Below are 27,017 nucleotides of genomic sequence, written 5' to 3'. Positions count from 1 at the left end.
GTTCATTAGGTATCCCACATTAGAGCAATTCAAATCAATAAGGCCATTGACAAATCAGATAAACACCGTAGAACTAAATTGATAGAGTCTGGCACATTCTTTAAATGCATTATTTTTGGATAAACATGTTCAAATCCTAATCCAAAAGGTCATATTTCTACTTACATAAACTTTGAGCACTTTTTAGATTCTTCTGATCATCATACATCTGACTCACTCTCTGTTTGTTTTAAGAGATATTTTTTTCCCATGACCCTACAGAGTTGCTTCCTTCCACCAAACCTCCACAAAATAGGAGCTCGTTAGAAATAAAACAGGACAAAGTGCAACAAAGTATTTACCTTGCTAGGGGGGAAAAAAACCAGATCCAACAACAATGAACCATTTATCTGAGCCTCTCGGCGGCCTGATACCAAACCTGGAGAAACCTTGTGATCTGCCTGGCAAATGTGCTGCATTGTCAAATCGGAACCCTTTTTGGACTGGAGAGGAAGAGTGAAAAAAGAGTAAGAAACAGAATTTCCATGGAAACTTGGAAGCAGATACCGTGTTATTTGGAGAACAAGCCTTTGTACTTTGTGGAATGTCTTTTAGTTTACACAAATCCCAGCTATTATTTTCTTTGCAGAGCAAGTTTGGGCCAAACTTATTAAAGGTGCAGCAGTCGATTTTATCTTCTGGCCAGCATCGTAGTCTGCATAAAGTTAAAGACACTGCTACAAAGAGTGGCCTGGTACTTCCTTTGTCAAAAGCCAACAACACCGCCCTTCGAAAAAGGAGATCTGGACTTCTTTTTTGCTAATCCTCAAAGGAAGGTGAAAGCAGCCTAGAAAATGTCTCCTGTTTACATATAACACTGCAGACTGGCAGTCAGCCATGGCCTTGGCAGATGTGCCCTGCATTAATGGGAACTTAACTAGTTATTCATATTAGATTAGACGCAAAAGCTTTCCATATCCCTTGCAACAATGTGTACCTCACCTCACCTCACCTCAATCTCAGGACCTATATTTACAGGTAAATGAATTGAGGGAATGTATCAAAACTGTTACACTTCATAAGCTTTAAAAGATGCCTTTTGTCACCCAAGCTATACAATTATGCCTGACAGGTTAAGGCTTTAGCTTTCTTTATTGCTAGCCGCAGTTTTGTGGTCCATGAACGGCACATTTATCACACCACTGAGGTTTGTGCTGCTGGTGTGTTTATGATTCTTTGGGGAAATCTTTCGCTTTGTTGAAATAATAGGTACTGCACCAAAGTTAGATATTGATCTTTACTTAAGCTTTTGAAATATCCCATTCTAGTTCACGGTTTTTACTGTACCTCTCCTGACAGAAAACCTGCGCTCCTGGATCTACTCCACCTTCAGCAGTATTTTAGTACACGTTGGACCTCTCTGGTCTGGCACCTTGGGACCTGATTGGGTCCCCTCTGCCCGCTGCCCCACGGGGTTTCCCAGTTCCCCCGCAGCTCAGTTGAGTCGTGTCCCTCCCCCTTCCCCCACACCGTGGCAGCTTCCTGCCCAGCCCCTGGTAGCCCAGTTGAGCAGTGCGCCAGGCTTCCCAGCTCTCCTCGCACAGCATATTGGGCTCCCCCCCTCCCTTAGTGGCTTGCCAAGACTCTCTGATCCTGGAACATCCATGGTCCAGGCCAGACCAGAGTCCTGGTTTATAGAGGTGCAACCTGGAATACAAAAATTAAAGCAGGGAAGAGCATTAACTTTAATGGTGTTTTGGTTTTCTAAATGAGAATTCTCCTCTCAAGAAAGAAATCTTGCTGAAATATTGTGCAGTCTCTTTAGGAAATCATAACTAATAAATGTGACTGGGCTACCTGATCATACATTCCTGGTTTCCATTCCAATGCCTCAGATGGTTTTCCCTGTCAGCCTGACCTTGGGCAGGAAGGCCTTGAATTCAGAGGGAAGGACTGAGCTACAGTCCATTTAACTGGTGCTGCTGCTGGGGGTGTGGGCTGGGAGGCAGTGGACAAGCCTCCGATTAGCGCCCGTTCATAAGGATTGGCTGAGATTTACTTGGGAAGAAGCCGATTACAAGGCTATCCCAGTTCACATCACCACACTGGCATCTCTGTTCAGTGCCTCAAAGCCGGGAAGTGCCGTCCCCAGCTGTCTGGGAAAGCTACATCGCAGGCGAGTTCTCCCATCTAGATGCTTTCCCCAGTGTAGAAGGGGCCCTAATAGGTAACTGCGCCCATACCATCCAGCCGGCACTCCCTGCTGTGGGAGAGAAAAGAGAAGCAAAAGGAAAGAAAAATATCCAGTTGGCTCCTTGCAAAATAATTCATATTCCAACTTCCAGACTCAGAGCAATGCAATGTTCAAAATACAGAACAGCTTCAGGCTGAGAACAGGACCTTAAATAGCTGCACCTTCACTCTGTCAACGATGGGCAAGACGTCGCAAGCTGCGGAGCATCTCGTGCATCCGACTGACACTCAAAATCTGCATGGAGACTTCAGTGCTTGGAGGGTGCTCAGCACCTGACAGGATTGAAGAGCTTATAGGAGGCTTCTTAATGCACCCAAATAACCTAACAACAATCCTGTCATTTTCTCTCCCATCTCCTTGCCTGTTCTGCCTGCCCCGGCCAGGAATAATCTTGTATCTGATCCGCTCACTTGGAAATGACTCGTGACCGGATTACGGGGTTTGGAAACAAGCACATCTCCATCTCTGGATGATAGACACTACACTCAGGCAGGCTGAGTGACACCACTCTAGGCAGTGAGAGAGCAATGAGCATCCCATAAGGAATCATTCACATAAAAGATTTCTCTAGCCTACCCCCGTTGATACTGCAGTCACTTTTTTCTGCACATGCCAACACAAGGGTGGACAACAAATGCATTGCCTTGTCTCCTGAAAACTCAAAGCTCATTTTTTATTTGCAAGAACTTTTCTACGTCTCAGGCTGATTCTTGTCTATGCCAAATATCTGCATGCCAGGACGACTGAGCCGGGCCTTGCCAGGGCTACCCACAATGGGAAGGGGCAGACTCCTTCAATGGTTACTGGGTTTGCTGAAGCCACTGGCAAGGAAACCCACTGTGGTGGTGAGCTTTGTGCTGTGGACATATATCATGGCTCCTTTCCCACTCTGGCATGATAAATGCAGAAGTGGGGGCCAGCAAAAGTACCCCAAAACCTTATATACCGGGCTTTGGTATAACCCCCCACCCAAATCTTAACAATCTAGATTATGGGAATAAAATGCCTCTGACACCACCCAAATATTAATAAAGCAACCAGGGAGAGACTACTTGGGAAATCTCACCCCTAAAGTACAAACCAGGACACAAAAATTAACCAATACCAGGTTAATAAAAAGAAAAGAGAAAGAAATTTTATTATCACCACACTATTCCTGTTGTAAGCATAATGCCTAGATGGAACAGTAACAAAATAATATCCTGTACTCATGGAGGAGAAATTTACCATGGGCCAGGAACTTAGTTACAAAGGACAGCAAAACCCATTTTTAAATGCACAGACACTAGATCCCATCTCCCAAACCATAAAACAATAAAACCTAACGGATTGATCTAAACTTTATCCTACTTACAGACTGTGAATAGTATTTTCTTAGGGGGAACAAAAGACAGGACTATGCAGCACTTTAAAGACTAACAAGATGGTTTATTCGTAGATGAGCTTTCGTGGGCCAGACCCACTTCCTCAGATCAAGGAGGAACTTGATCTGAGGAAGTGGGTCTGGCCCACAAAAGCTCATGTACTAATAAACCATTTTGTTAGTCTTTAAAGTGCTGCATAGTCCTGACTTTTGTTTCAGCAAGACCAGACTAACACGGCTACATCTCTATTACTATTCTTAGAGGGAGACATCCTGTCCTCTTCAATAGCTGGAGAGAAAAAAAAAAAACAAAAAACCCCGAGACAAAGGAGGGAAAAAAACCCAAAATTCCTTTGTCCCAGTTTGAAATTCCTATCTACATTTCTATTGGCTGTCTGCCACCTGGTTTAGGTAAGGGACATACTTAACCCCTTAGTCCCCAGGATGCTGGCTAACCCTCATGATCATGACAACATATTTCTGCTGAGAACCAGTCTGACACATTCATGCTCACAGGTCACTGAACAGCTTCTCATGCCAAATTCAAGGGTTAAAAAAATCACAAGTCGGGCTCTCAGAATCATGAGATTGGCTTTAAAATCATAAATGTGGAGTGCTGTATAGCTGCCTTTTGTTTCTTGAACCCTTTGGTTCACATGTTCAAGCTTTTTTTGAGATAGAGGGATAAGGGCTAGAAACTTACTTTTTAAAAAAAAAAAATCAAGTTTAGGTTCTCACAAAATCCCAAGACAGCATCTTTATGAAAAACACCAATCGTCATGAGATCAAAATCACAATCGTCAGTAATGCTGCAGTCAGCAGATGATGACACCTGTCAGTCACTATTTAACTGGGCTGGTTTTAAGCCAGAGATGAAAATGCTGCATCCCATTACAAATCTCCTCCAGTCACCCCCTCTTTATTCACTTCACTTCCCTCGATGTTTTCTGTGGTGATCATCCTCCTTCTGACAAAATGACACTGGATGGAATGTTTTCAGAATTCTTCAGACATGCTATTTCATTAGCTAGAGCACTCACCGATGGGTACTAGGGATGTTAACTACCATGTATTTGTGTAAACGTGTAGCTGCTGGAAATTTTAGAAGTTTAAAAGCCGGCTCCCTGCAAGCACTGGCTCCTGTCCTCCCCCCCGCTGCCTGACAAAGAGGCAGCAGTGCGGGGAGCCAGCTTGAAACCTACTTCACATGTGAACCAGCTCCCACCTGCTCCCCTCACCCTCTGCGCTGCTGCCTCTCTATCAGAGGCAGCAGCACTGGAGGGGAGGGGCAGGCGGCTCTGCAGGAGCTGGTGCTCATAAGGAGCTAGCTTTTAAGTCAGTTCCTCCGGAGCACGGGCTCCTGCCTGTCTCCCTACACTGCTGCCTCTGTGGGGGGAGAGGTGGTTCTGTGGAAGCCGGCACGCCTATATCAGGAGCAGCAAGGTGGTGTGCGTGTAGTCAATAGGATTAACCGATTAGCCCAGGTTTATCGGTTAATCATATAATCCAATACATGCTGACATCCCTATAGGATACCCAAGATTTTCCAACTGCACCTGGCTCAACTCATTGTCTTTTCAGCAGAACAACTAAGTCTCTTAACTATGCTTCTGGGACAGCCCACAAAATCAGCGTTGCCAACTCTTACGATTTTGTAATGAGTCTCACAATAATTATTGTTTACCTTAAGGCCACAGCTCTTATAGAATCATAGAACTGGAAGAGACCTCAGAAGGTCTTGGACTCAGGTGGATATGTGAAGATTTCAGCCTTCATTCTTACAATAAAAGTATGTTTCTAGCCCTTGTGGCTAGGGAGAAAGTGTCAAAATGTGACCTATGTGCACCTTAAAGGCTCAAAAAAGCAGAAGCCAAATACAAAGAATATAGATCTATCATTTTTACATAATCCCATGATTTGAAAGCCAATCTCATGATTTGTGGTGAGCCTGAACATTTGGGGCTGGCAATACTGCAGAATGATACTGGGCTTGCTAATGGGGTTGTACACTGCACTCTAAAGAGACACCACTTGGAAGCAATTGGGCCCCAATAATTGTATAGTATTTTCTACCATTCAGCTAGCAACAAACTTCTACATTATGAACATGACCTCAGTGACTCCCTATGTCTACTCAGCAAGTTAACTGGGACTCCAGGGGCAGACACTGCCTATACAGTACTAATGAGAAGTAGTGAATTGACATCTGAACGGGATTAGAAAATCTGTAACTTGAATTTTGCTCTTTGCAATATATGGATAGGTCTATCCCTCAGAAGGCTCATGAAATAGATCTTCCATTACGTGATTTAAAGTGGATGATCCTCTTGGAAATTAACCAAAGAAATTTAGACGTTAAGCTGAGTCTGGCATAGAAACTAGAACACGCTGGAAGAGCAATAGATCATGTGGGAAAACTCAGGATCTCTTTTGTTGATTACATTCGAGTTAAACCCCTTTTGTTGATTACACTGGAGCTCTGTCCAATTTCATAAATATTTCCAGTGCCTGATGTGCCTGCCAGTTTAGACATATCATGGCAGCAGAAATGTTTGCTGAGTTAGTTTGTATTACAATGATTAGTTGTTACATTTTCTCCCAAAGTCGTAATTACACACCCCTCACTCTGATGGCAGACTTTCAGAGAGTCACTTCGGTTCCTTTTAATGTTAGGATCACGACATGTATAAGGTAAAACCCATGACCTTTCATCTCTGTAATAACATAGGTATTATTAAAATGCCTATTGTTGTAATGTGCAAGGGTTGATTAAAATGTACCAAACATCCGTGGGCAATTCAAATATTGTTTACATTACAATTCATATTACTAAGAAGATGATTTTAATGTACATGTTTTTGTTCCACTTTCCAACTGTCTTTTTTCTTGGCTGTGGGCACTGAGGGTATGTCTAGACTACATGGCTCCGTTGATGGAGCCATGTAAACTAGTTTACCCGGCATAGGCAAAGAAGCGGGAATTTAAATAATCCCCGCTTCATTAAAATAAACACGGCCGCCACGCTGTGCTGTTGATCAGCTGATCCGGCACAGCGCGGCAGTCTAGATGTGGATCTGTCGGCTGGGGAAGGCTTTGCCGACCGATCCCTTATGCCTCATGAAATTAGGCTTACAGGATCGGTTGGCAAAGGCTTCCCCATCTGACAGATCTGCGTTTAGACTGCCGCGCTGTGCCGGATCAGCTGATCATCAGCACAGCGAGGCAGCCATGTTTATTTTAATGAAGCAAGGATTATTTAAATCCCCGCTTCTTTGCCTATACCAGGTAAACTAGTTTACATAGCTCCATTGAAGTCTGATTGGGGTGTGCGGCAAAGTTGGCTTTAAGCCATCTTTGTGCCCTCCCAGGCAGATCCTTAGCTGGTGTAAATTGCTGAATTTAGGACAATTTACAACCACTGAATTCTCTGCCTGGACTAACTGCATCTGCCCCTCTGAACTGGCTACCTGGCTTGTTGTGCCCAGCACAGCTAATTAACTCGTTATAACTGTCATGAATGTGCACTCTGTTGGCTGTTCCCTCTCCTGGGCACCTAAAGGGGATTCCTCAGGGAAGAGACCCTTTATGTTGGAATGTGGCCCACAATTAGAGCCATTAGCTGCATACTGACTTTAGGCTATTTTATACTGAGGAAGTATGTACCATAACTGCCTTAAGTGCCCACCCAAACAACAGTAAAAAGCAGTTGCATTGTAGAGACATGTTTAAAATGCTGGACAATCACTGTCCTGGAAATCCTGGGGCTCCTTTAAAGGATTTCTTAATATCAGAGAGCTGCCTAATGAGAGGTTAGGCCTTAGTGTAAGTTCCACTCTCAGCCGATTGAGCGATGCTTAGGTTTTGTGTGGGTATGTGAAAGAAAGTGTCACATATGGTTTTATATGCAACTCCAGCCAAGTGAGAATACTGGGCACGTCAATCGACTTTACACTTCATGTCGTCTTCCCTTTTGTATAAGCTCAGTTTTAAATTATGCAAGGGAAGAGGAAGTAGCATGACTCAGCTCCATGCTACAATGGCTGGAGCAGATCCAGACCGAGCAGTCCTTTGGGTTTTCCTTACCAAAATACAAGTCTGCAGGTTGGGTAGTGTAAACATGCAGTGTTTGGGGAAGCACTGCAGAAAGGCCAGTGGGGCTGCCCTGGCCCGGGAGCTCAGCAGGAGCACTTTACAATTGTGCAGAATTAGGAAGAAAGCACAAAATACAGACGGGCTCAGAATTTACCCAGTGACAAACTACCAAAGGGGAGCAAGCTTCTAAAAATGTCACCTGCCTTCGACCTATTGCAGGTAAAGGGCCATAGCGATAGTAATGATCATGAATAATGCTTTGTACTGCTGCAGAGCCTTTCATCTGGGGCTCTCAGAGAACTGAACGGACATGAGTTGATTAAGTGTCATCTCAGGCCAAGCTGGTAAATACTTTAACTGTACTCCCCATTTTAGAGAAGTGCAAACTCAGGCGAGGGCAGTTAATGATTTACCCAAGGTCACACAGTAGAGCAGCTGGAATAAGACTCAGGGGTCCCAGCGCGTCATTCTACCAGCAAGATAGTGCAGCCTCTCTAGAAATCATAACTGTCTAAAAATCACTGGTGCTTTTCTTAGCATTTTGTTTCAGAGAAATGGGGAACAGATATCATGGAAGGAAACTCGGCACCCTAGGGAACGCCGATGTCTGAGTAAGGACTGAGTAACAACTTCAGGAGTTGGCCCTTCAACTTGTTGGCAAAGTGACAAGTTTGCGAATATCAGATGCGGAAGGAAGGCCTTTACAGACAAGGTCCTAACTTTTTATCTCACCTTCAAGTTAAATATCTACCCCTGTGCCTTTCACACACTAGCCTCCATTGTGAAAATCACACATCAGGCATTTTACATGTACTGCAACCAGGAGAGGTTATCAAGGCTCATCTTCTGAAATTACCTGCACTCTATTTACTAAGGAAACCAAGGTATTGCTTGCATAAAACAATGCCCTGGGTGGTATGCATTGGTGGGAATGTAAGAGCAGTGTCAGGAAGCTTGCATCACATACTAACCAACTGCAGACTGCACTGGAAGGGCACCAGGCCGCTGGATTGCCACTTCTGTTCTGGTAGGATTTTTTAAATATCAAGAGAAAATATCAATTTTTGTAAATTTCAAGAGACACTTGCTTCCATTACAAGACAGTGTCTGTTCCTTACACCTTGTCAATCACAGTGTCTTGTCTCTTCTCCCACCCTGTCGGACGATCCCGCAAAACAGAGTAACCCACAAGCAGAAGGGAAGGAGAGCAGGCTCCCCATACCCTCAAAAGAGGAACTCCCAATAGAAACTCATCTCATCTGACCCAAAAGACTCTGCTGAACTAACACTGAAAGTCAGACCTAAATCCTCAAAGCCAGGGAATTGAGGAAAAACTCTGGCCTGCTGGCTCTGTGGCCTTCACTCAAGAGAAAACCAAGAAAAACAGAAAGGGTACGTCTAGACTACATGCCTCTGGCGACAGAGGCATGGAGATTAGGCTACCCAGCATAGGAAAATGAAACAGCGATTTGAATAATAGCCGCTGCATTTAAATTTAAATGGCTGTTGCACTGAGCCGATCAGCTGTTTGTCGGCTCAGCGCGGTAGTCTGGACGCTCTGCGGTTGACATCAAAGGCATTTGTCAACCTCCTAAGTATGCCTCCTGGGATGAGGTATACCTGGGAGGTTGACAAATGCCTTTGATGTCGACCGTGGCGCGTCCAGACTACCACGCTGAGCTGACAAACAGCTGATCGGCTCAGCGCGGCAGCCATTTAAATTTAAACGAAGCGGCGATTATTTAAATTGCCGCTTCATGTTCCTATGCCGAGAAGCCTAATCTACATGCCTTTCTCGCCCGAGGCATGTAGTCTAGACGTACCCAAAGGTAGGACTGGAAGGGATTTAGAGGGGTCATCTACTCCAGCCCGATTTGCTGCAGCAGGACCAAATAAACTTAGACCATTCCTGAGAGGTGCTTATAGAATCATAGAATCATAGAACTGGAAGAGACCTCAGAAGGTCATCAAGTCCAGCCCCCTGCTCTAGGCAGGACCAATTCCAACTAAATCAACCCGGCCAGGGCTTTGTCAAGCCGAGACTTAAACACCTCTAGGGATGGAGACTCCACTACTTCCCTAGGTAACCCATTCCAGTGCTTCACCACCCTCCTAGTGAAATAGTTTTTCCTAATATCCAGCCTGGACCTCTCCCACCACAACTTGAGACCATTGCTCCTTGTTCTGCCATCTGTCACTACTGAGAACAGCCTCTCTCCATCCTCTTTGGAACCTCCCTTCAGGAAGCTGAAGGCTGTTATCAAATCCCCCCTCACTCTTCGCTTCTGCAGACTAAACAGACCCAAGTCCCTCAGCCTCTCCTCATAAGTCATATGCTCCAGCCCCCTAATCATTTTGGTTGCCCTCCGCTGGACCCTCTCCAATGCATCCACATCCTTTTTGTAGTGGGGGGCCCAGAACAAGACACAATACTCCAGATGTGGCCTCACCAAAGCCGAATAAAGGGGAATGATGACATCTCTGGATCTGCTGGCAATACTCCTCTTAATGCAACCTAATATGCCATTAGCTTTCTTGGCTATAAGGGCACACTGTTGACTCATATCTAGCTTCTCATCCACTGTAACCCCCAGGTCCTTTTCTGCAGAACTACTACTTAACCGGTTGGTCCCCAGCTTGTAACAATGCTTGGGATTCTTCCGTCCCAAGTGCAGGACTCTACACTTGTCCTTGTTGAACCTCATCAGATTTCTTGTGGCCCAATCCTCTAATTTGTCTAAGTCATTCTGTACCCTATTTCTGCCCTTAAGCGTATCTACCTCTCCCCCCAGCTTAGTGTCATCCGCAAACTTGCTGAGGGTGCAATCCATCCCCTCATCCAGATCATTAATAAAGATATTGAACAAAACTGGTCCTAGAACCGAACCTTGGGGCACTCCGCTAGAAACCGATCGCCATCCTGACATCGAGCCATTGATCACTACCTGCTGGGCCCGGCCTTCTAGCCATCTTTCTATCCATCTTACCGTCCATTTATACAATCCACAATCCCTTAACTTGCTGGCAAGAATATTATGGGAGACCGTATCAAAAGCCTTGCTAAAGTCCAGGCATATAACATCCACTGACTTCCCCATGTCCACCGAGCCAGTTACCTCATCATAGAAGCTAATCAGATTGGTCAGGCACGACTTGCCCTTTGTGAATCCATGCTGACTATTCCTAATCACTTTCCTCTCATCCAAGTGCCTCAATATGGATTCCTTAAGGATCCCTTCCATGATTTTTCCAGGAACCGAGGTAAGACTGACCAGCCTATAGTTCCCTGGATCATCCTTCTTCCCTTTTTTGAAGATGGGCACTACATTTGCCTTTTTCCAGTCATCCGGGATTTCTCCCGATCTCCACGACTTTTCAAAGATAATAGCCAAAGGCTCCACAATGACATTTGCCAACTCCCTCAGTACCCTCGGATGCACTAAGTCCGGACCCATGGATTTATGTACGTTTAGCTTTTCTAAATAGTTCGTAACCTGTTCTTTACCCACCACGGGCTGTCCATTTTTCATCCTATCTTGCGTCACTTGGCGCAGAAGTCCAGGAGCTTGTCCAACCTCTCCTTAAAAACCTCCCCGTGTTGGGAATTCCACAACCTTTCTTGGTTCCAGATTTTAACTATCCTTATTGTTAGAAAGTTCTTCCTGCTATCTAACCGAAATCTCCCTTTCTGGAGACTGAGTCCATTTACTACTTCTCTCTTCAGTGGACATGAAGAACATTGATCTCCCTTCTCTTCCCATAACATATCTGAAGACTTATCAGGTTGCTCCTCACCCCCAAAATCTTCTTTTCTTGAGACTAAACAGGCCCAGTTATTTTAACCTTTCCCCACAGGTCAGGTTTTATTATTTTGTTGCTCTCCTCTGAACTTTCTCCAATTTGCCCCCATTTTTCTTACAGTGTCGGGCCCAGACCTAGACACAGTACTCCACGGGAGAGGGATAATTGCCTCCCCTGTCTTGCATACAACATTCCTGTTAATCAGGGATGTAAAATAACATGTAGAAGCCGTATCCGTGTAACCAATTACAATTCTATTGGTTGCCTGGCTAAACGTTTACCTGGGGAGCTAAGAGTGCAGGGGGTGCTGCACGCTTTATGCAGGGCTCTGCTGCTGCTCCCCACACCTGGCTATCATCTCTGCTGCCACCTGGTCCTTGGGATCCTAGAGCCAGCTACTGGGCTGGACCTGGGGGACCCCCGGAGCACCAGGATGCCAGGTGGCAGAAAAGCCCCGGCACAGGGTGGCAGCCAGGATGGCCGATGTGCAGTGAAGCTGGGTGGCAGCAGAGTTTCAGGCGTGGTGCCAGAGAAAGAGCCTAGAGGACCCTGGACACAGGGTGGCAGCTTAGACACTGGGTGTGGGGTGGCAGCCGGGACCCTGGGTGGAGTTTAACCATTAACAAAACCCAATAAGCATCAAGCTTATTTGTTAACCAGTTAAACTCTTACATCCCTATTGTTAACAGACCCCAGAATGATATTTGCCTTTTTTTTCCGACTGTAACACATTGTTGCCTCATATTCAACTTGTTACCAACTAATATTCCCAGACCAGTACTGCAGCCGTGCCAATTATTTCCAGTTTTATAGTTGTGCATCCAGCGAAGTACTCTGCACCTATCTTTATTGAATTTCATCTTGTTGAAACCAGACCAATTCTTCGATGTATTCTGAAAACTAAAACAACGACCTGTTCACTGCTTTGCTGCACAACACTCCTTCATTTCTAGTGTCTCTACAATCTCTAGCATCTACATTTACTAATTCAGTGTGTTAAACTGCCTCTCCAGAAGGAAGTTTCGAAAGTACTCATGCAACACAGGATGGGTGATTTCATAATATACCCCATGTCCACACAGCACTGAACAGAATAAGGCCATGTCTGCACTAGCACGTCTGTCGGCAAAACTTTTGTCTCTCAGGAGTGTGAAAAAAATATCAATCTGAGTGATAAACATTTTTCTGGTATAAGCGGTTGTGTACTGAGCACTATGTAAGCCAGAGACACTCTTCTGCCAACATAACTACCGCTGCTTGTTGAGCTGGTTTGATGTCAACGACAGACCTCTCCATTGGCATAATGCAGCTATACATGTGCTCTCTGTAAGCTTGTAAGCATGGACACAACCTAAGGATCTTGTGCAGACATCTAGTCGACAGAGTCAGGGTATTACGTTGTCACATGATGATGTTTAATACACACAATTCATTAAAAGCACATTATGGGATGCTGCTACAGCCCAGCCTCTGCAGAGCTATAACTTGGTCTCAGAAAGGTAGACGAGAGCAAACCACATTACAACTTGTTTCTACAATGTCGAGTCAGGTGCACTTGACTGGTGCAAATCAGCATAAGAGTAACTGAAATCAATGGAGCCTCAGCAGTTTACAGCAGCTGAGGTTGGCACAGACATGCCTCTAATGCCCTGCCCACAGTACAGCTGAAATTGTGCTGTTACATCCCAATTGCTGCTACCATGGCTCATTAGACCAATGCAGACAGGAATTTTTTTAAAGAACTATAGATGCCATAAATATCCAAAGGCCCAGTCATAACACAACTCCAATTCACATACAGGATCTTAACTGACATGCCTAAACCTTTAGCTTGATTATGCAGAATAGTTAAGGGCCAGTCTACACTATTAGTTGTAACTACATCGTAACCAAGTCAGGAACCAGCTGTAACCCAGGGGTTGGCAAAGTGTGGCACATAAGATGAATTTCAGTGGCACGCGCAATGAACGGGTCCTCCCCTCGCAATGGGGAGCCTGTACTGGCTATCCAGTATCGCACCCCCGCAAGAGTGGAGCCAGCGCCGACTTCCGGGGGGAGAGCCCCGAGGCTTGAGGGGAAGCACGCACACTGCTCCTCCCCTCCCCTCATCCACCTTGACTTCCCCTGTACTCCGGGGTGGCAGGACACGGAAGCTGTGCGGCATCCACCTGCCTGGAAACCCAGTGCAGAAGACAAGCACCAAGATACGTTGGAATTCATGTCCAAATGACCTAGATTTCCTTACACAGTACTACAATGGTAGCCAATAAATGTTTCATTGCACTTCCATTTGACTGATAAATTAAGTTCGCTGCATGGGACACGAGATAATCTTTTACTAGATTTCCAAGTCCAGGGTACATTAGCTGATTCTCATTGTTTTCTGTAAACAGGAAGTTTCTGCTATAATTAAAAAATGGTTACCTGTGGTCAATAACTGTTACATTGGAAGGAGGGATCCCCAAAATAGCACAACTCTGTACAAGTTCTTTCTTACGAATCTCACCTTGATTGTAGTAATTTCCTGAGAATAACAAATACAGTAACACCGTCTACGTTAGTTCAGTTTATCGTGGAGCGAACATTTTTCTGCTTATAAAGCTAAAATCCTCAAAGCATCAAGCACATGTGGGTACCACATGCAAGATTTGAAAATACTTAGTATTAGGGTTCCCCACAAAGGAACAGGTACATTGTAGGGACCAAATCCTATAACCTATACTCCACTACAAGATAGAGCTCCCTCCCCTTGCAGGCTGATAGGTGGAGAATGGAGGGGGGGAGACTTGCAAGCCACTCTTTAACGGTAAAAGAGCCACACTTTTAACGGTTTAGGCAGCCTGGCTATACTCAGGAAACACTCCATTTGGCCCAGTGTAAAGTAGGGATGTAACAGTATAGTCGATTAACTGCTTAGCAAACGCTTATTACTTAATGCTATAGGTATAACTACACGCATTTCTGCCCCTCCCCTCCACCAGCCCTCCCCTGGGCCAGCTCAGTCCCGGCTTGCACCAGATCTAGCACCTATCCCTGCTGCAGCTCTGCATTTAAAGTGTATTAGGAGCCAGACGGGCAGGCAGCCCAGCTCAGTGCCAGCTCATGGGAGCTCACACCCCCTTTCCCCGGACAGGAGCTGCTGCCACCCTGCACTACAGCCTCTGTATCAGAGGCAGCAGCACAGGGTGACAGGCAGTCGGTCCGCAAGAGGAGCTGGTTTCTAAACTGGCGCCCCTCGTGGTCCAGCTCCCGCCTGGCACCCCATACTGGTGCCTCTGATACAGAGGCAGCAGCGTGGAGTGGCAGGGGGCTTTTGGGAGTGGGGCTGTAGTGCGCTGGTTGCCAGCCCCACCGCCGGGGATTATAGAATAGTTGAGTAACAATAAGAATTTATGAGGTTAATCGACTGTTCAATTAACCGATATTTAACATCCCCAGTGTAAACTTTTAGGACCATATACAGCCACCCTCCTGCCTTGACTTCAAATGGGTTGCATGTGCATCTCTGAGAGCAAAGTTGGCCCTTTACAATGAATGAGATCTCTTGGTTGGAACACAGGAATTTGCCACACCAAATCACATTAATGGCCGATCTAGTCTAATCCTGTGTCTGACAGTGACCAGTATCAGATGCTTCAGCAGAAGATGCAAGAAAACCACAATGGATAGTTATGGAATAACCTACTCTTAGAGAATGCCTTTCTCCCCCACATTTATAAAGGCTGATTTATGTCCTGAAACATGAGTTTATGGCTCTCTTATGTTTTTATCCTTTTTAGTGTTACAGTGAAGAATCCTTTTATCCATATAAATAAATGTCTAATCCCTTTCTTACTTCTACTAAAATCCTGGCCTCAATATTTTGTTACAGTGAATTCCATGGGTTAGTTACACTTTGAGTAAAGTATCAGAGGAGTGGCCGTGTTAGTCTGAATCTGCAAGAACAACGGGAAGTCCTGCGGCATCTTATAAAATAACAGATTTATTAGAGCATAAGCTTTTGTGGGCAAAGACCCACTTCATCAGATGCGTGGGCATTAAGAGTCATGTAAAACTATAATATTTCAATAATCAAATGCTGTTTAAATGAACAAGAAATGTATAAGATTTCCTATCATAATCTCTTTGTTGAGAAACTAATTCCTCAGGAGTCTGTATTGTTTCTAAAACAACTGTACTGTGGAACTCCTTGCCAGAGGATGTGGTGAAGGCTAGGACTTTAATAGTGTTCAAAAAGAACTAGATAGAATCATGGAGGTTAGGTCCATCAATGGCTATTAGCCAGGATGGGTAGGAATGGTGTCCCTAGCCTTTGTTTCTCTGGAGGTGGGTGACAGGGGAGGGATCATGTGAGGATCACCTGTTGTGTTCCCTCCCTCTGGAGCATCTGATATTGGCCACTGTCAGCAGACAGGATATTGGGCTGGATGGACTGTTGGTCTGACCCAGTGTGGCCGCTCTTATGTACTAAGTTATGTTCATGAAGGAGCTAATAGAGCAGAATTGAAAAGCATTTATAGAACCAAGACAGGAATGTTATGAGATGTTAAACCCACATTTAGAAAATAGCATTCTGCACATCTTACAATAGACACAATGGGACCAAGGTTAGCAGGGAACTAGAACTCATTGATTTAAGACTCCGGCTGCTTCTTGATTTAATTATTTTCTTCTCATCTTGCTTCCATGTTCCCTGATCCATTTGTTAGAGTGAATCATGAAAAGTCCAGGTGAGAGTTCATATGGCCCCAGGAGAGCTGCCCTGTGCAGCCAATTATAACTTCCAAGCAATAAAATGAGAAAGCACAGCAGAGTTTTAACGTGTGATTCCAGTTTGTAGTCAGCTACTCTGAATTACCCTGAGCTTTTTATAATTGTGGGGTGAGTCATCGGAATCTAGCACTCAGCTGATGAAGTGCTGCAATCTAAAATGTCAAAATCGGCTTTATATGATTCTCAGAATGAAACATTAACCTTATAAAAGACAACTTCTCTTATCTATACTATGATAAAAGGAGAGGTGTCCATCACGCTGTCATAGAGAACATTTAAGAAGACCTGAGAAGTTTCTAGGGGGAGGTAAGTCCCCAGCTCCACCTACAGCCCTTCCCCCACCACGTGGAGGGGAGAAAGAGGAGCAGCGCAGGGAGCGTGTGCACGGTCCCCACCACAGGGAGGGGAAGAGCGCGCATGCACATGTGTGTCCCAGCATCCCTGGAGCAGCAGAGAGGGAGGAGGCCCTACGGCCTGAGCTGGCCCAAGTCTCCCTAACTCAGGGCACAGCAGGAATGGAGGAGGCCATGTGTACATCTACTGTCACAACGGGGCGGGTAAAGCTCGTCACAATACAATGTAGGCTTTTCGTACTGCAGCTCAGAAGTGTGTGTCTTCAGGAGGCTCCTGATACTAATCATCCAAAGGGATGGCTTATTGAGCTAAACATCAGACTGGAACGCTACATCTTACCTGGAGCCAGAGGCTCAGATCCACCAGGATCAACTCAACCCTCCATCCTTTCCAGGCAGATTAAAGTTGTTCTGTACAGTTTACTGCATGTGAGTCTTTTAAAAATAGAGTCTCTGTCTCTTACTCTTGGACCTTATTGATCCCAGGATACTATTGGAAGGAAGGAGGATTTTCCTTAGCCGAAATGTACTCTGTTGTTATGTGCTGTGCTGTGTGGCGTGTTAGTGAGTTGCTGATCTCCGCTGCAGAGGTGGCTATGCTTCTGTGACAATTTATGTATTCAGGGCCAATTTCTGTCTTTCGATGACACACACACACAACTTTCACTGACGTTTTGAGGAGAGATTCATACACAGTGGAGAAAAGAATGTGACCCACAATTTGTGAACTATCTGAGGATGACAGGTGCTATATAAATACAAAATAGCATTACTGGGCAGCCATTGCTACTGAAAAGCATTGAGTGGCTAGAATTCCTGAACCTCATCCATGGAGCTCTCTCAATAGAAAAGCAGCTATTGGGGTGTTATTGCTGGATTATGTGACTGACAATTTGTTCACCATGCTCAAATCCTGATGAATTCTAATGGCATTTTTGGTGATGACCTGACAATTGCAAGTGTGATGGTTTCCAAGAAGCTGTTTTGTCTTTGTTTTAAAATTTCACCAAAGAAAACAATGGGAACCTTACACTCCATATCTAACCAGCCTCATCTATTGCACAAACAAACAAAGGACCAACCTCCTGAATCACTGAATCCTAGTAAGAAATTAGAAAGATCCATACATCCATCCCCTTCCAAAGGCAGATTCCCTCACACAAAACACGAGTGATGAATCTGAAGTAGCACAAAATACACAATTGGATATGTTTGAAATCTCTGTAACAAGACAATTGCCAACGATTGTAAGGAAATTGATTAAAAACAGATTTACTTCTTTGAAAATGGCATGTAATGACAGGTATATTCTCAGCCATAAGAAATGCACTAGATTGAGATGTCTTGGTGCCATTGTGCGCTGCTAACCTCTCTGCACAGCTGAGGAAAAGCCAAATGGGGTCCCAGTCTCATCTCTTTATGATTCAAGTCAGCAATACCCTAGAAGCTTCATATTCAGCTCCAGATGGGTGATGGACTTTGATTGATAAAGGCAACACCAATGAGCTCCAAATACTCCATTAACTCCTCTCACCTCGAGAGGTTGTTATGACATGAAGCCTGGAGAATTAGGCACAGAAGAATTGAGAATAAGCTACTTGTAGTCTTGAGAAATGCAGAGAGCCCTTTCTCCCATTAATAAATGACTCAGATGTGCATTCGACACTATACAGTTTCTAATAAGGAAATTAATGAACCTTGTCTTTTGTGTCTATGCAGCACCATGCACACCACAATGTTTTATAAACAATCATATGTTATGCTTCTACACAACTAGATATCTTATTTCTTTCCACTATTATCTAATTCATTGTAAAGTGTCTTGGGAGGTACAGTTGGCATGGATATATACGTTCTAGACTGCTATCAAGTGGGGGAGTGCATCAAGTTATAGATCTGCAAAAGTAGTCTGAAGGGTCAGTTAGAACTGAACATAATGGCGAGGCTTTAATGCAATGCTATCATATTGCATCAGACACAATATTGTGTTTTGTGTGGATATTTTGTAAGCAATGCTACAGTGTATCATGATGGGGCAATGACTTCCTAATGGAGTGTCCATCTGCTACAAAGGCCACACCTAACATTGTGATGTCTTGGTGTACTGAAGTCATGGTGTGGCAAATGAGGGTTGCCAACCCTCCAGACTGTCCTGGAGTTTACAGAAACTTCCACCCCACTGAGTTAGCCTCATTAGCACTGGTAATACAATTGACAGTACCTCCCCCTCCCCCCCGTTTTATTTTTCCGTTATAAATTCTGGGTTTCTGTCATTTTCACTTCAGCTTCCCGCTCATCTGATGAAGGGGGCTTAGCCCTCCTGACGCTATATGTATCGGTTAGTTCCTAAGGTGCCACAGGACTACTCATTGTTTTTGAAGACCGATCATTACAAATGGTATCATATGATGAAACCTCCAGGAAAACAGCCAACCAAAACTGGCAACCCTGGGTCTGACACAACACAGTTACATCATACCATTGTGAAGTGGGGTGATGACATCATGATCAAGCCGGCTGTAGCGCAAAAGCCTGATTGGTTGACGTCACCATAGGGTAATGACATCACGGCACGCTGACGTCACGGCCTGATGACGTCACTGAGTGCGGTGTGGGGGTATTTCCCGTCTCTGGCTCCCCGCTCGGTACCTGTTTCTCAGCCTCACCCCCGAGCTCCCCTCCCTCACCTGTAGAGCCGCACAGCAGCCACAGCTCGGCCCGAAACCTGCCCAGGCTGAGGATTGTGGGAGCAAAGAACATCGCTTCGTCATCAGGGTGCGCCGTCAAGATCAGGGCGCGTACGTCATCGGCCCGCGCAGCTCCCGCCGCACACAGCGTTCGGTGCCCCCAACCCGCGCCGCGTCGTCGCAGCCAGCGCGAGCCCAGCCACAGCAGCGCCAGCAGCGCCGCTAGGAGCCATCCCAGCGCCATAGCGACCGAAACCGGAAGGGACCAGGACGGTCCGGGCAGGAACAGGGGGACGCTGCAAAAAAGGTTCCGTGTCTCGAATGGGCTTTTCTCTGAGCAAGGCCGGCTCCCTGTGTGAACCCAGGAAGGGATAGGGAAGCACGCAGGGTTCGCTCTCCTCCGTCACTGCCCCCTTGGGGGGAGGGGAAAACGAGCCCCTGGCAGGAACTCCACCCACAAAAGGGTTGGTGCACAAAGAACGCCCCCCCCCCGCCTCAGCAATTTCCCCTGTTCTGCAGGCTCCCACGGGGACATCAGAAAAGGCCACATCAAGGCTACAGATAGTCCCCATACGCACCTATCGCTGTCTGCACTCCCTCTAAAGTCACCTCTCCCACTGCATGCATTTTGCTCTGTCCACAAGAAATTAAGCAACACTGTTTATAATCACTTGTCTTGCTATAGTCACAAAGAATGTGCTAAGCAGTAGATTGAGGTACCAACCTCATAGGAAGTACAGTCGTGACCAAGAGAGTTTACACGCCAAGTTCTTCCCTCTTGGTTTGGAGCCTCAGATGAGATTCTGTAGTCAGGTCCAAATGGATGGACCTTTCAACACCACTGAAATCTGGGATCAGTTTGTGAAAATCCAGTTGCATGGCCGTACATTGTAAACTTTTAGATCCAACAACTGTGTTTGTTCATGGGTCTTGGAGAGCACCAAATACAGGAAGTTGGCACTTAAATAAATGTTCCTTTCCACACAAATCTTTAGAAGGGGAAAGATTTATACTAGCTGAAGAGAAACCAGAGAATATAATAAATATAGGACTTAAGATTGTACAATTTGTTTATCCTGTTGCTGCTATCTAATGTAGATTACAGGAGCCACATAGATTAGTTGTAATCTTCTAAATAAAAAAGAGCTGAAGGAGCAGTAGGGCAAAAGTAGCATGGTTTCAGAGATTCCAGACTCCTGTTTGGACCTCTGTGATGCATAGCAATTATAACTGTCATAGCATCAAATAGAAGGCTGTAGTGCTGATTAGAGGCTGAATTTACCATGGAAGGAAGGTGGAGGGAATAGAGGAACAGAAAAAAATATATAATTTAAAATTAGAAAAGTAATAAAATATATTAAGAATGTTTTCTTGGGGGATGTGCAGGAGAGAAGAGTAGTCAACAAGGATAAAGTCTGAACCACTTGGACATAGATTGCAGAGCAGGATAAGGACCATAGTTTGGGGGAAATCAACATTCAAAATATGAAAACTAAAAATACATGTACATTTGACATTTTACTTGTAGATTGGGGTGGGGAACCTAAAATGTGGCCCCTGATTTGCCTAAATCTGGCCTCCGAGATTTGGGGTTCCTCCCACAACATTGGGGAGCCCATGGTGGTGCTCCAGCTCCCCGGTGGAGGTGGATCACACAAAATCTACAAGCCTGAGCTTCTCTGGGCTCCGGTATGCGAGGGGAATGTGGGGAGTATCTTTCTCCTTCTCAGTCATGGAAATCACTGAGGGGTTGTTGTTGTTGTTTTGTTTGTTTGTTTGCTTCTCACTTATATGTGGCCCCTGATTGATTTTTCTGTGGGTCAGTGGCCCTTGACCCAAAAAAGGTTCCCCACCTCTGCTGTAGATTGTCTTGTTTTTACTATTTGTCTTGTCTATTTAGGACCTGACACTATAAAAATTTGTGCATGTTTCACTTTACACATTGTGAGTAAACATATTGAAATCAACGGTTTCACTCATAGTCCAGAAAATAAACTGTGTGTGTAGGTGTTTGCAAGTTTGAGAGTATGAAGTGTGTACTCTTTAGGGCACACTTGTACAGCAATTTAACAGATAAATATAAATGTATTTATTAATAATAACATACTGTACTAATCAAGTACATCAACCTGCTAAGTCCTTCACACTCAATGCAGCCTGTAAGAGCCTGGAATCAGAGATGCTCACTCCCTAAGATATGACAAATTATATTCATTAGAAGTCCTTTTTTTCCTGTGAAGAATGCCTGAGAATTGGGATCACTCTGTGGTGTTAGTACATTTAAAATGGCAATGTTCAAAAAATTAGCAGAAAATTTATTTGCAATGGGCCGCTTGAAAAGGGGTCATTTAAAAAGAATAAAGGTGACATTTTAATTGTCTCATTAGGACATTTTTAAAAACCCTTCATCACTAGTACAAGAGGCTTGAGAAAAATGAATTACAAATATGAGTCTCCCTGAAATTGACACTTGGCAGAACTATCTGTTTTTTCTAATTTTATTAATTAATTTAATTTATTTATTCTCCTCTGCCCTTCAAGCTATGCACAGTATATGAAACATGTTAAATATATTGCAGACTTGCCATCTCTCATTCCCTTTTAGAGAGGGATTTCCTTAATTTAGGATTCATTTTAAGGTAGTCCTAAAAATGGACTTTCACCTGTGCTGAAGGATTTTACTGTGCTCCTTTCATTGAAATACCTACAATTTTCGCTCATTCCAATCTTCACGTTAACAGCCCTGTAACATGGATTTTTAAAGAAATGCATTATTTGCACTGATAACATGTAAAGCTGATTTATTCCCTGTGCTGTATTCACTCTTATTTTAATCCCAGACATTGTGCATGTAAGGTATTTGGATTTGCCTTCTCTGTTTATTCCTCCCCTCCCCACCTATACCGCATTGATAAACATTTCACTTGTTATAAAATGCATTGATTTGCCTTTATTTGGGTGTGGGTGCGTGTATACAGTTTTTCTGGGTATGATATCATTCGTTGAATAAAATACACCCCCCCCCCCCAAAAAAAGGGGATCCTCTGTCTATTGCAGAGCTCTGTTGCTGCACCCAGCGGCTTGGCCAACGGAGCCACCGCAAGCAGAACTATCGCTCAGCCCGCTGACATTTTAGCGCACTGGCCGTTGGCATGGTTCACTTTTGGGGATGACAACAGCCGGTCTGCTCGTGTCAGTGCAACGCATTGTGCTGTAACTAACCCCCCTTCCCCCAGCAAGTGTGACACTGCAGCCCTTAGAGAGCCACTGCTTAGTCCCCAGCCCCTGCCAATGGGGCCACAGCTCCCTCTGCTCCTTCCCACAGTGAGTTCTCCTCACGCCCCCCCGCGCCTTTGCTGAGATCCCACCCGATGGCCAAGTCTCTGCTCCCTAGGGCCAGCGCCCCCTTTGCCCTCCCCACTATATGGCAAAGGCTCCCCTGTGGCCATGCCGCGGGCATCCCGCTCCATCCCCCCTCCCCCCGGGGGGGGGGAGGCCTTTACGGCTGCACCGATCGAAAGGTCCTGGCAGCGGTATAGTGACGCCCTCCACCTTCCGCTGCCCAGGAACGGCCAGCCTTCTCCGTTGTCTGTGGGAATCCAGAGGAGAATAGAAAAAGCCCGAGTGTTTGTGAGCAACTCCGGATAAGGCGGGGGAGAACACGGGAAACAGGCCTCTGGCTGTGAGGGTTTGTTACGTAGCTGGCAGGACCCGGCCGAAGTGGGCGGAGCCGGCCGAGTAGGTGGGGGGAGCCAACAAGATGGCGGCGGCGGAGGCGCTGAGGCTGAGGTGAGAGACTCGGCGAGTCCGGCCGCTCGCGAGAGCCGCCCGCCCGCTCGGTTCCAGCGCGGCGCTGCCGGTAAGCGGGGAAGGGTTGCGCCGGGCGGCGGGGGATCGGCGCGGCCGCCGTTTCGGGCATCGGGGCCTAGCGCGGCAGCGGTGCGGAGGCGGGGGCTCCCGGCCGTTCCCTCCCCCGCCCTCTCCGGGCCTGCAGGAGCCGTCATGTTCGGCTGCCCTCTCCTCGCAGCGGGGAGGGGGCGGGCTGGCGGGGGCGGCGTGCGCTGCAGAGGGAGTGGGGGCTGGAGGGGATTTTGGGGGGGGCATCTAGAGAGACCCCCCCTTGGGGGGGGTGAGCTGTGACGGGCTTGTGGGGGGGAGTGACGGGGCGAGCGCGGAGTGGGGGCGGGGTAGGCGTTGGGGGACGAGGAGGTTTCTGCCAGGAGGTTGCTGGCGGAATTCCAGAGCATCGCTGCTTCCTAGGGAAGGGCGGGGGGCGGGCAGCCCCTAACCCAGCCCTCTGGGAAGGGGAGAGGCGCGTAGGGGGGTGCGAGGCAGGTAGGGTCTGAAGATGGGCTGGGCACGGAAGCTGCAGGTGGGAAAGCAGCTGCTGCCCCTGAGCTGCCTGCCGTCCTCTCTCACTGGGCTGGGGGGGGGGGGGGTTGCTGCTGATGCCGACACTGAATTGTGGCGTTGGGATCTGTAAACATCCCGAGTTCCTCTCATCCGTGTGGGGTTGCAGGAGACAATGGAGGTGACTTATTCTAGAATTGTCCGAACTTGAGGGTAGAGCCCTCTCTGCCTGGTCTGATGCTACTCTTCAAAACTGGCTCGTTGTTATCGGTGTAGAAGTACGTTGTTTTAATAGTAATTAGTCGTCTGTCCACTCTTAATATTCAATGCAAGTGTAAATATGCATGCTGTGCTGAATAAACTCTTCTGCTGTCTGAAGTTTTTGTTTTATTTGCTTTGGGGGGAAAAAAGGTCTTTAACCATCTTTTTTACTTCACCATTGAACAGAACTATGTAACTTCAGTGAAAAAACAATAATGTATCCAGGTGGTAGATATTTCCCTGTATCACTAGTGAGTTAACTTGAAATATTAGGCTTTATGTAAATATATTGACATTGTATGTTAGTTTAAACCAGTGCAGTCCATGGATAATGACAGCTGGTTCTATACTGGATTTATGTATTTCATTTTATTTTTAAACACTCCAGAAGGATAGCGGAGTTAGTCTGTATTTAAAAAAACAACAGATAGTCCAGTAGCACCTTAAAGACTAACAAAACATGTAGATGGTGGTATGAGCTTTCGTGGGCAAAACCCACTTCTTCAGATAGACTTTTATCATGTAAGGGAAAGTTGGGCTAGATTATCTTTTTTTAACATAGTGGTAACTTGTAGAGCACAGTTTTAGGACCCGAATAAAAGCAATATTACAATACTATGTTTCTTTTTACATAAGGATTGTGTCCAAGTCTCTTGCTCTCTCTCTCTCTTTTTTTTTTTTTTTTTTTTTTTTTTTTTGCCTTAGGCTACGTCTACACTGGCCCCTTCTCCGAAAGAGGCATGCTAATTTCTAACTTTGGAATAGGGAAATCCGTGGGGGATTTAAATAAACATGGCCTTGCAAGTAGGAATAAGAGAGCCTCCGGAAAAGGGCTTTATTCCGGAGGATCGCGCCAGTCTGGACGCTCTTTTCCGGCTTTTCCCCAAGCCGGGAAAAAAGTGGCGGCCATGTTTATTTAAATCCCGCGGGGGATATTTAAATCCCCCGTGGATTTCCCTATTCCAAAGTTAGAAATTAGCATGCCTCTTCCGGAGAAGGGGCCAGTGTAGACGTAGCCTTACTGTGTAGTAAAATGTCAGTGTTCTACAGTTCCTTCTTAACTAAAGGACAACGATGTTCGAAAAAGAAAAATATAATATTTGAAGTGGATTTCTAAGTTGCTGAAATCTAGTTAGTGAGTGAATGAGAGAGGTTACAAACTTGCCCTAAGTTGAGGAAAGTTCAGAGAACTGGATTCTTTGTAGCTATTTTCAGTTGGAATTATCTGTGAATGTGCCATTAATTTTTCTTGGTATTGCTTTCTGATATAGGTTCCTTGCAAGGTTAATTTATATATATATATATATATATATATATATATATATATATATATTAATCTATAAGGTTACTCTTTATTTGAAAGCATATTGCATGACATTGCTCATTAATGCTTTCCTAAACACGCGTAATATGTTTAGATATGAGCAACATTTGGAAACTGTCTTACTGTTGGAACTATTACTTGCATTTGGAAGTGGACAGAGGAAATGCCACCTTGAAAGGGTTTTTTCTATTTAGTGTCATGTATGCTAACCTACAATGCAGCTAATAGTGTTTAATCAGAATGTATTTTGAACATAGAACAAAAGGTTTGCTGATGTAAAATATCAAAATATATCACAATCTTAGCAGAATAGAAATTAAGATATTCTAAATGTACTCAGGACCCAGAATTTACTTATGCTGATAGAATGCAAAATTCCATTCATTCTGACCTTTCAATTTAAAAGGACACTGTCAACTAGAAATCAGACTTCAAAAAAATTAGGTGATAGTAGTTATACCTGCATCTGAATCTCTTCAGTTTCTCTTCACCAGTTGGTGTGGCCTTATAATTACATCTTCCTATTTTCTACAGTATTTATCTTCCCAGCTAGTATTGGTGAGAGACTTTTACACCGGGGAAATGGACTCCACACAAACCACTGTCACATGCACAATTAAAAAAAAAACCCTCAATCTTTCGGTTATCTTAGTTGTTACTCATAACAATAGATTAAAATCAGCCAGACTTCGGTTTTGATTGGCTGTCACATTAACTTTTTTCTGTATAACAATCATCTCTCTCTTTGTTCAGTGTGGGTCTAATTTTCGTTAAAAGCTCTGGGCCATTTTTGTGTGCAGTGTATATATAGCTTATCTTTTCTTATCTTAATTTAAGGAGAGCACAAAAAATTTGCTTTTTCATTGGGGATTTCCTTAAGTAGTCAAAATAGTATTCACTTTTTTTTAAAATATATATGGCTAACCTAAAAAACTTAATTGTAGTGATCATAATAAGGTGGAAGCCAGGTATGGCGCATGCAAGTGCGTTGTAGCACAATACAATTCTGAGCAAGAATGCTACCTGTATAGTGGTTTCATAATATGAACAAACGTTTCCTGAATGCTAGTCTGACACTCTTGTACTCATTTGTGAACCTGAGTCAAATCTAAACCAAAGTCACAAGCAAAGAATGAATAAATTAACTTTATATGCCATATAGTCCTTCCACTGTAGATGATTCAGATGAAAATTCTGACCTATGCACCATTGCTGTCTGTAAATATTTAGTTTCGTCCATTTCTAAATTATGCAAATAATCTGGAATGTGCTCAATATATTTCCCACTTACAAGGAAAGGTTCTTCACTTCTCTTTCTAGCAGTGATATTGTGTATGATGATAAAATCTCCATTGTGGTGTTCCCTTGATTTTTTTTATTTTATTTTTTTTATATCCATTCTCACTGATAAATCGCTACAAGCTTGAAATCACCTGGACCTTATGGAGCTTCACCATGGAATATGGGTGTACATGCAGAGAATTACAGTTTACCTTGGAGCTAAGGATCTGTCAGGATACCAGGAGGAAATTTGTATGCCCTTAAATCACCAAATATCCAAAATACTTACAGTGCTACCCAAGTAGTTCTAGAGTGCTTTGGTATGTAGTGTTTTTATTTCTTAAAGCTTGAGGAAGATATTGGTCATGTGTTTTTTTTTTTTTTTTTTTTTTTTTTTTTTAGTGACTAACTTTCACCTCTTTATGACTTCAAAGGTTATTGCAAAATAGAGATCTTATATTTGAATGAAGATGTGTTAGTCAACTTCTGGAAAAATCCT

The 27,017-nt window shown here is 44.7% G+C and overlaps 2 protein-coding genes across 18 annotated transcripts in view; one reads left to right on the top strand and one right to left on the bottom strand.

The window, feature by feature from the left end:
• Positions 1-19,658, bottom strand: part of PIGL (phosphatidylinositol glycan anchor biosynthesis class L) — a 97,659-nt gene extending 78,001 nt beyond the window's left edge. Inside the window, exons 1-2 of the mRNA XM_006138745.3 lie at positions 19,303-19,658; positions 13,914-14,013 (exon numbers count right to left, since the gene is read on the bottom strand). Of these exons, the coding sequence (XP_006138807.3) occupies positions 13,914-14,013; positions 19,303-19,546 (344 nt within the window). The 5' untranslated portion in view covers positions 19,547-19,658. The remainder of the gene's footprint in view (positions 1-13,913; positions 14,014-19,302) is intronic.
• Positions 19,659-22,952: 3,294 nt separating this feature from the next.
• The window catches only part of NCOR1 (nuclear receptor corepressor 1), a 112,991-nt gene continuing 108,926 nt past the window's right edge, over positions 22,953-27,017 (top strand). For 15 of the 17 annotated variants that reach the window (XM_075904334.1, XM_075904331.1, XM_075904327.1 and 12 more), the window contains exon 1: positions 23,008-23,161. The gene's annotated coding sequence lies outside the window, so the exon portion shown is untranslated. Of the gene's footprint in view, positions 23,162-27,017 lie in introns of all 17 variants that reach the window. The other 2 variants (XM_075904320.1, XM_075904321.1) reach the window with 2 other exon arrangements.

This window comes from Pelodiscus sinensis, chromosome 21 (assembly GCF_049634645.1).
Source record: "Pelodiscus sinensis isolate JC-2024 chromosome 21, ASM4963464v1, whole genome shotgun sequence".
Lineage (NCBI taxonomy): Eukaryota > Metazoa > Chordata > Testudines > Trionychidae > Pelodiscus > Pelodiscus sinensis.
The sequence above is the reverse complement of the archived record's forward strand: the minus strand, read 5'-3'. Positions and strand labels throughout refer to the sequence as shown.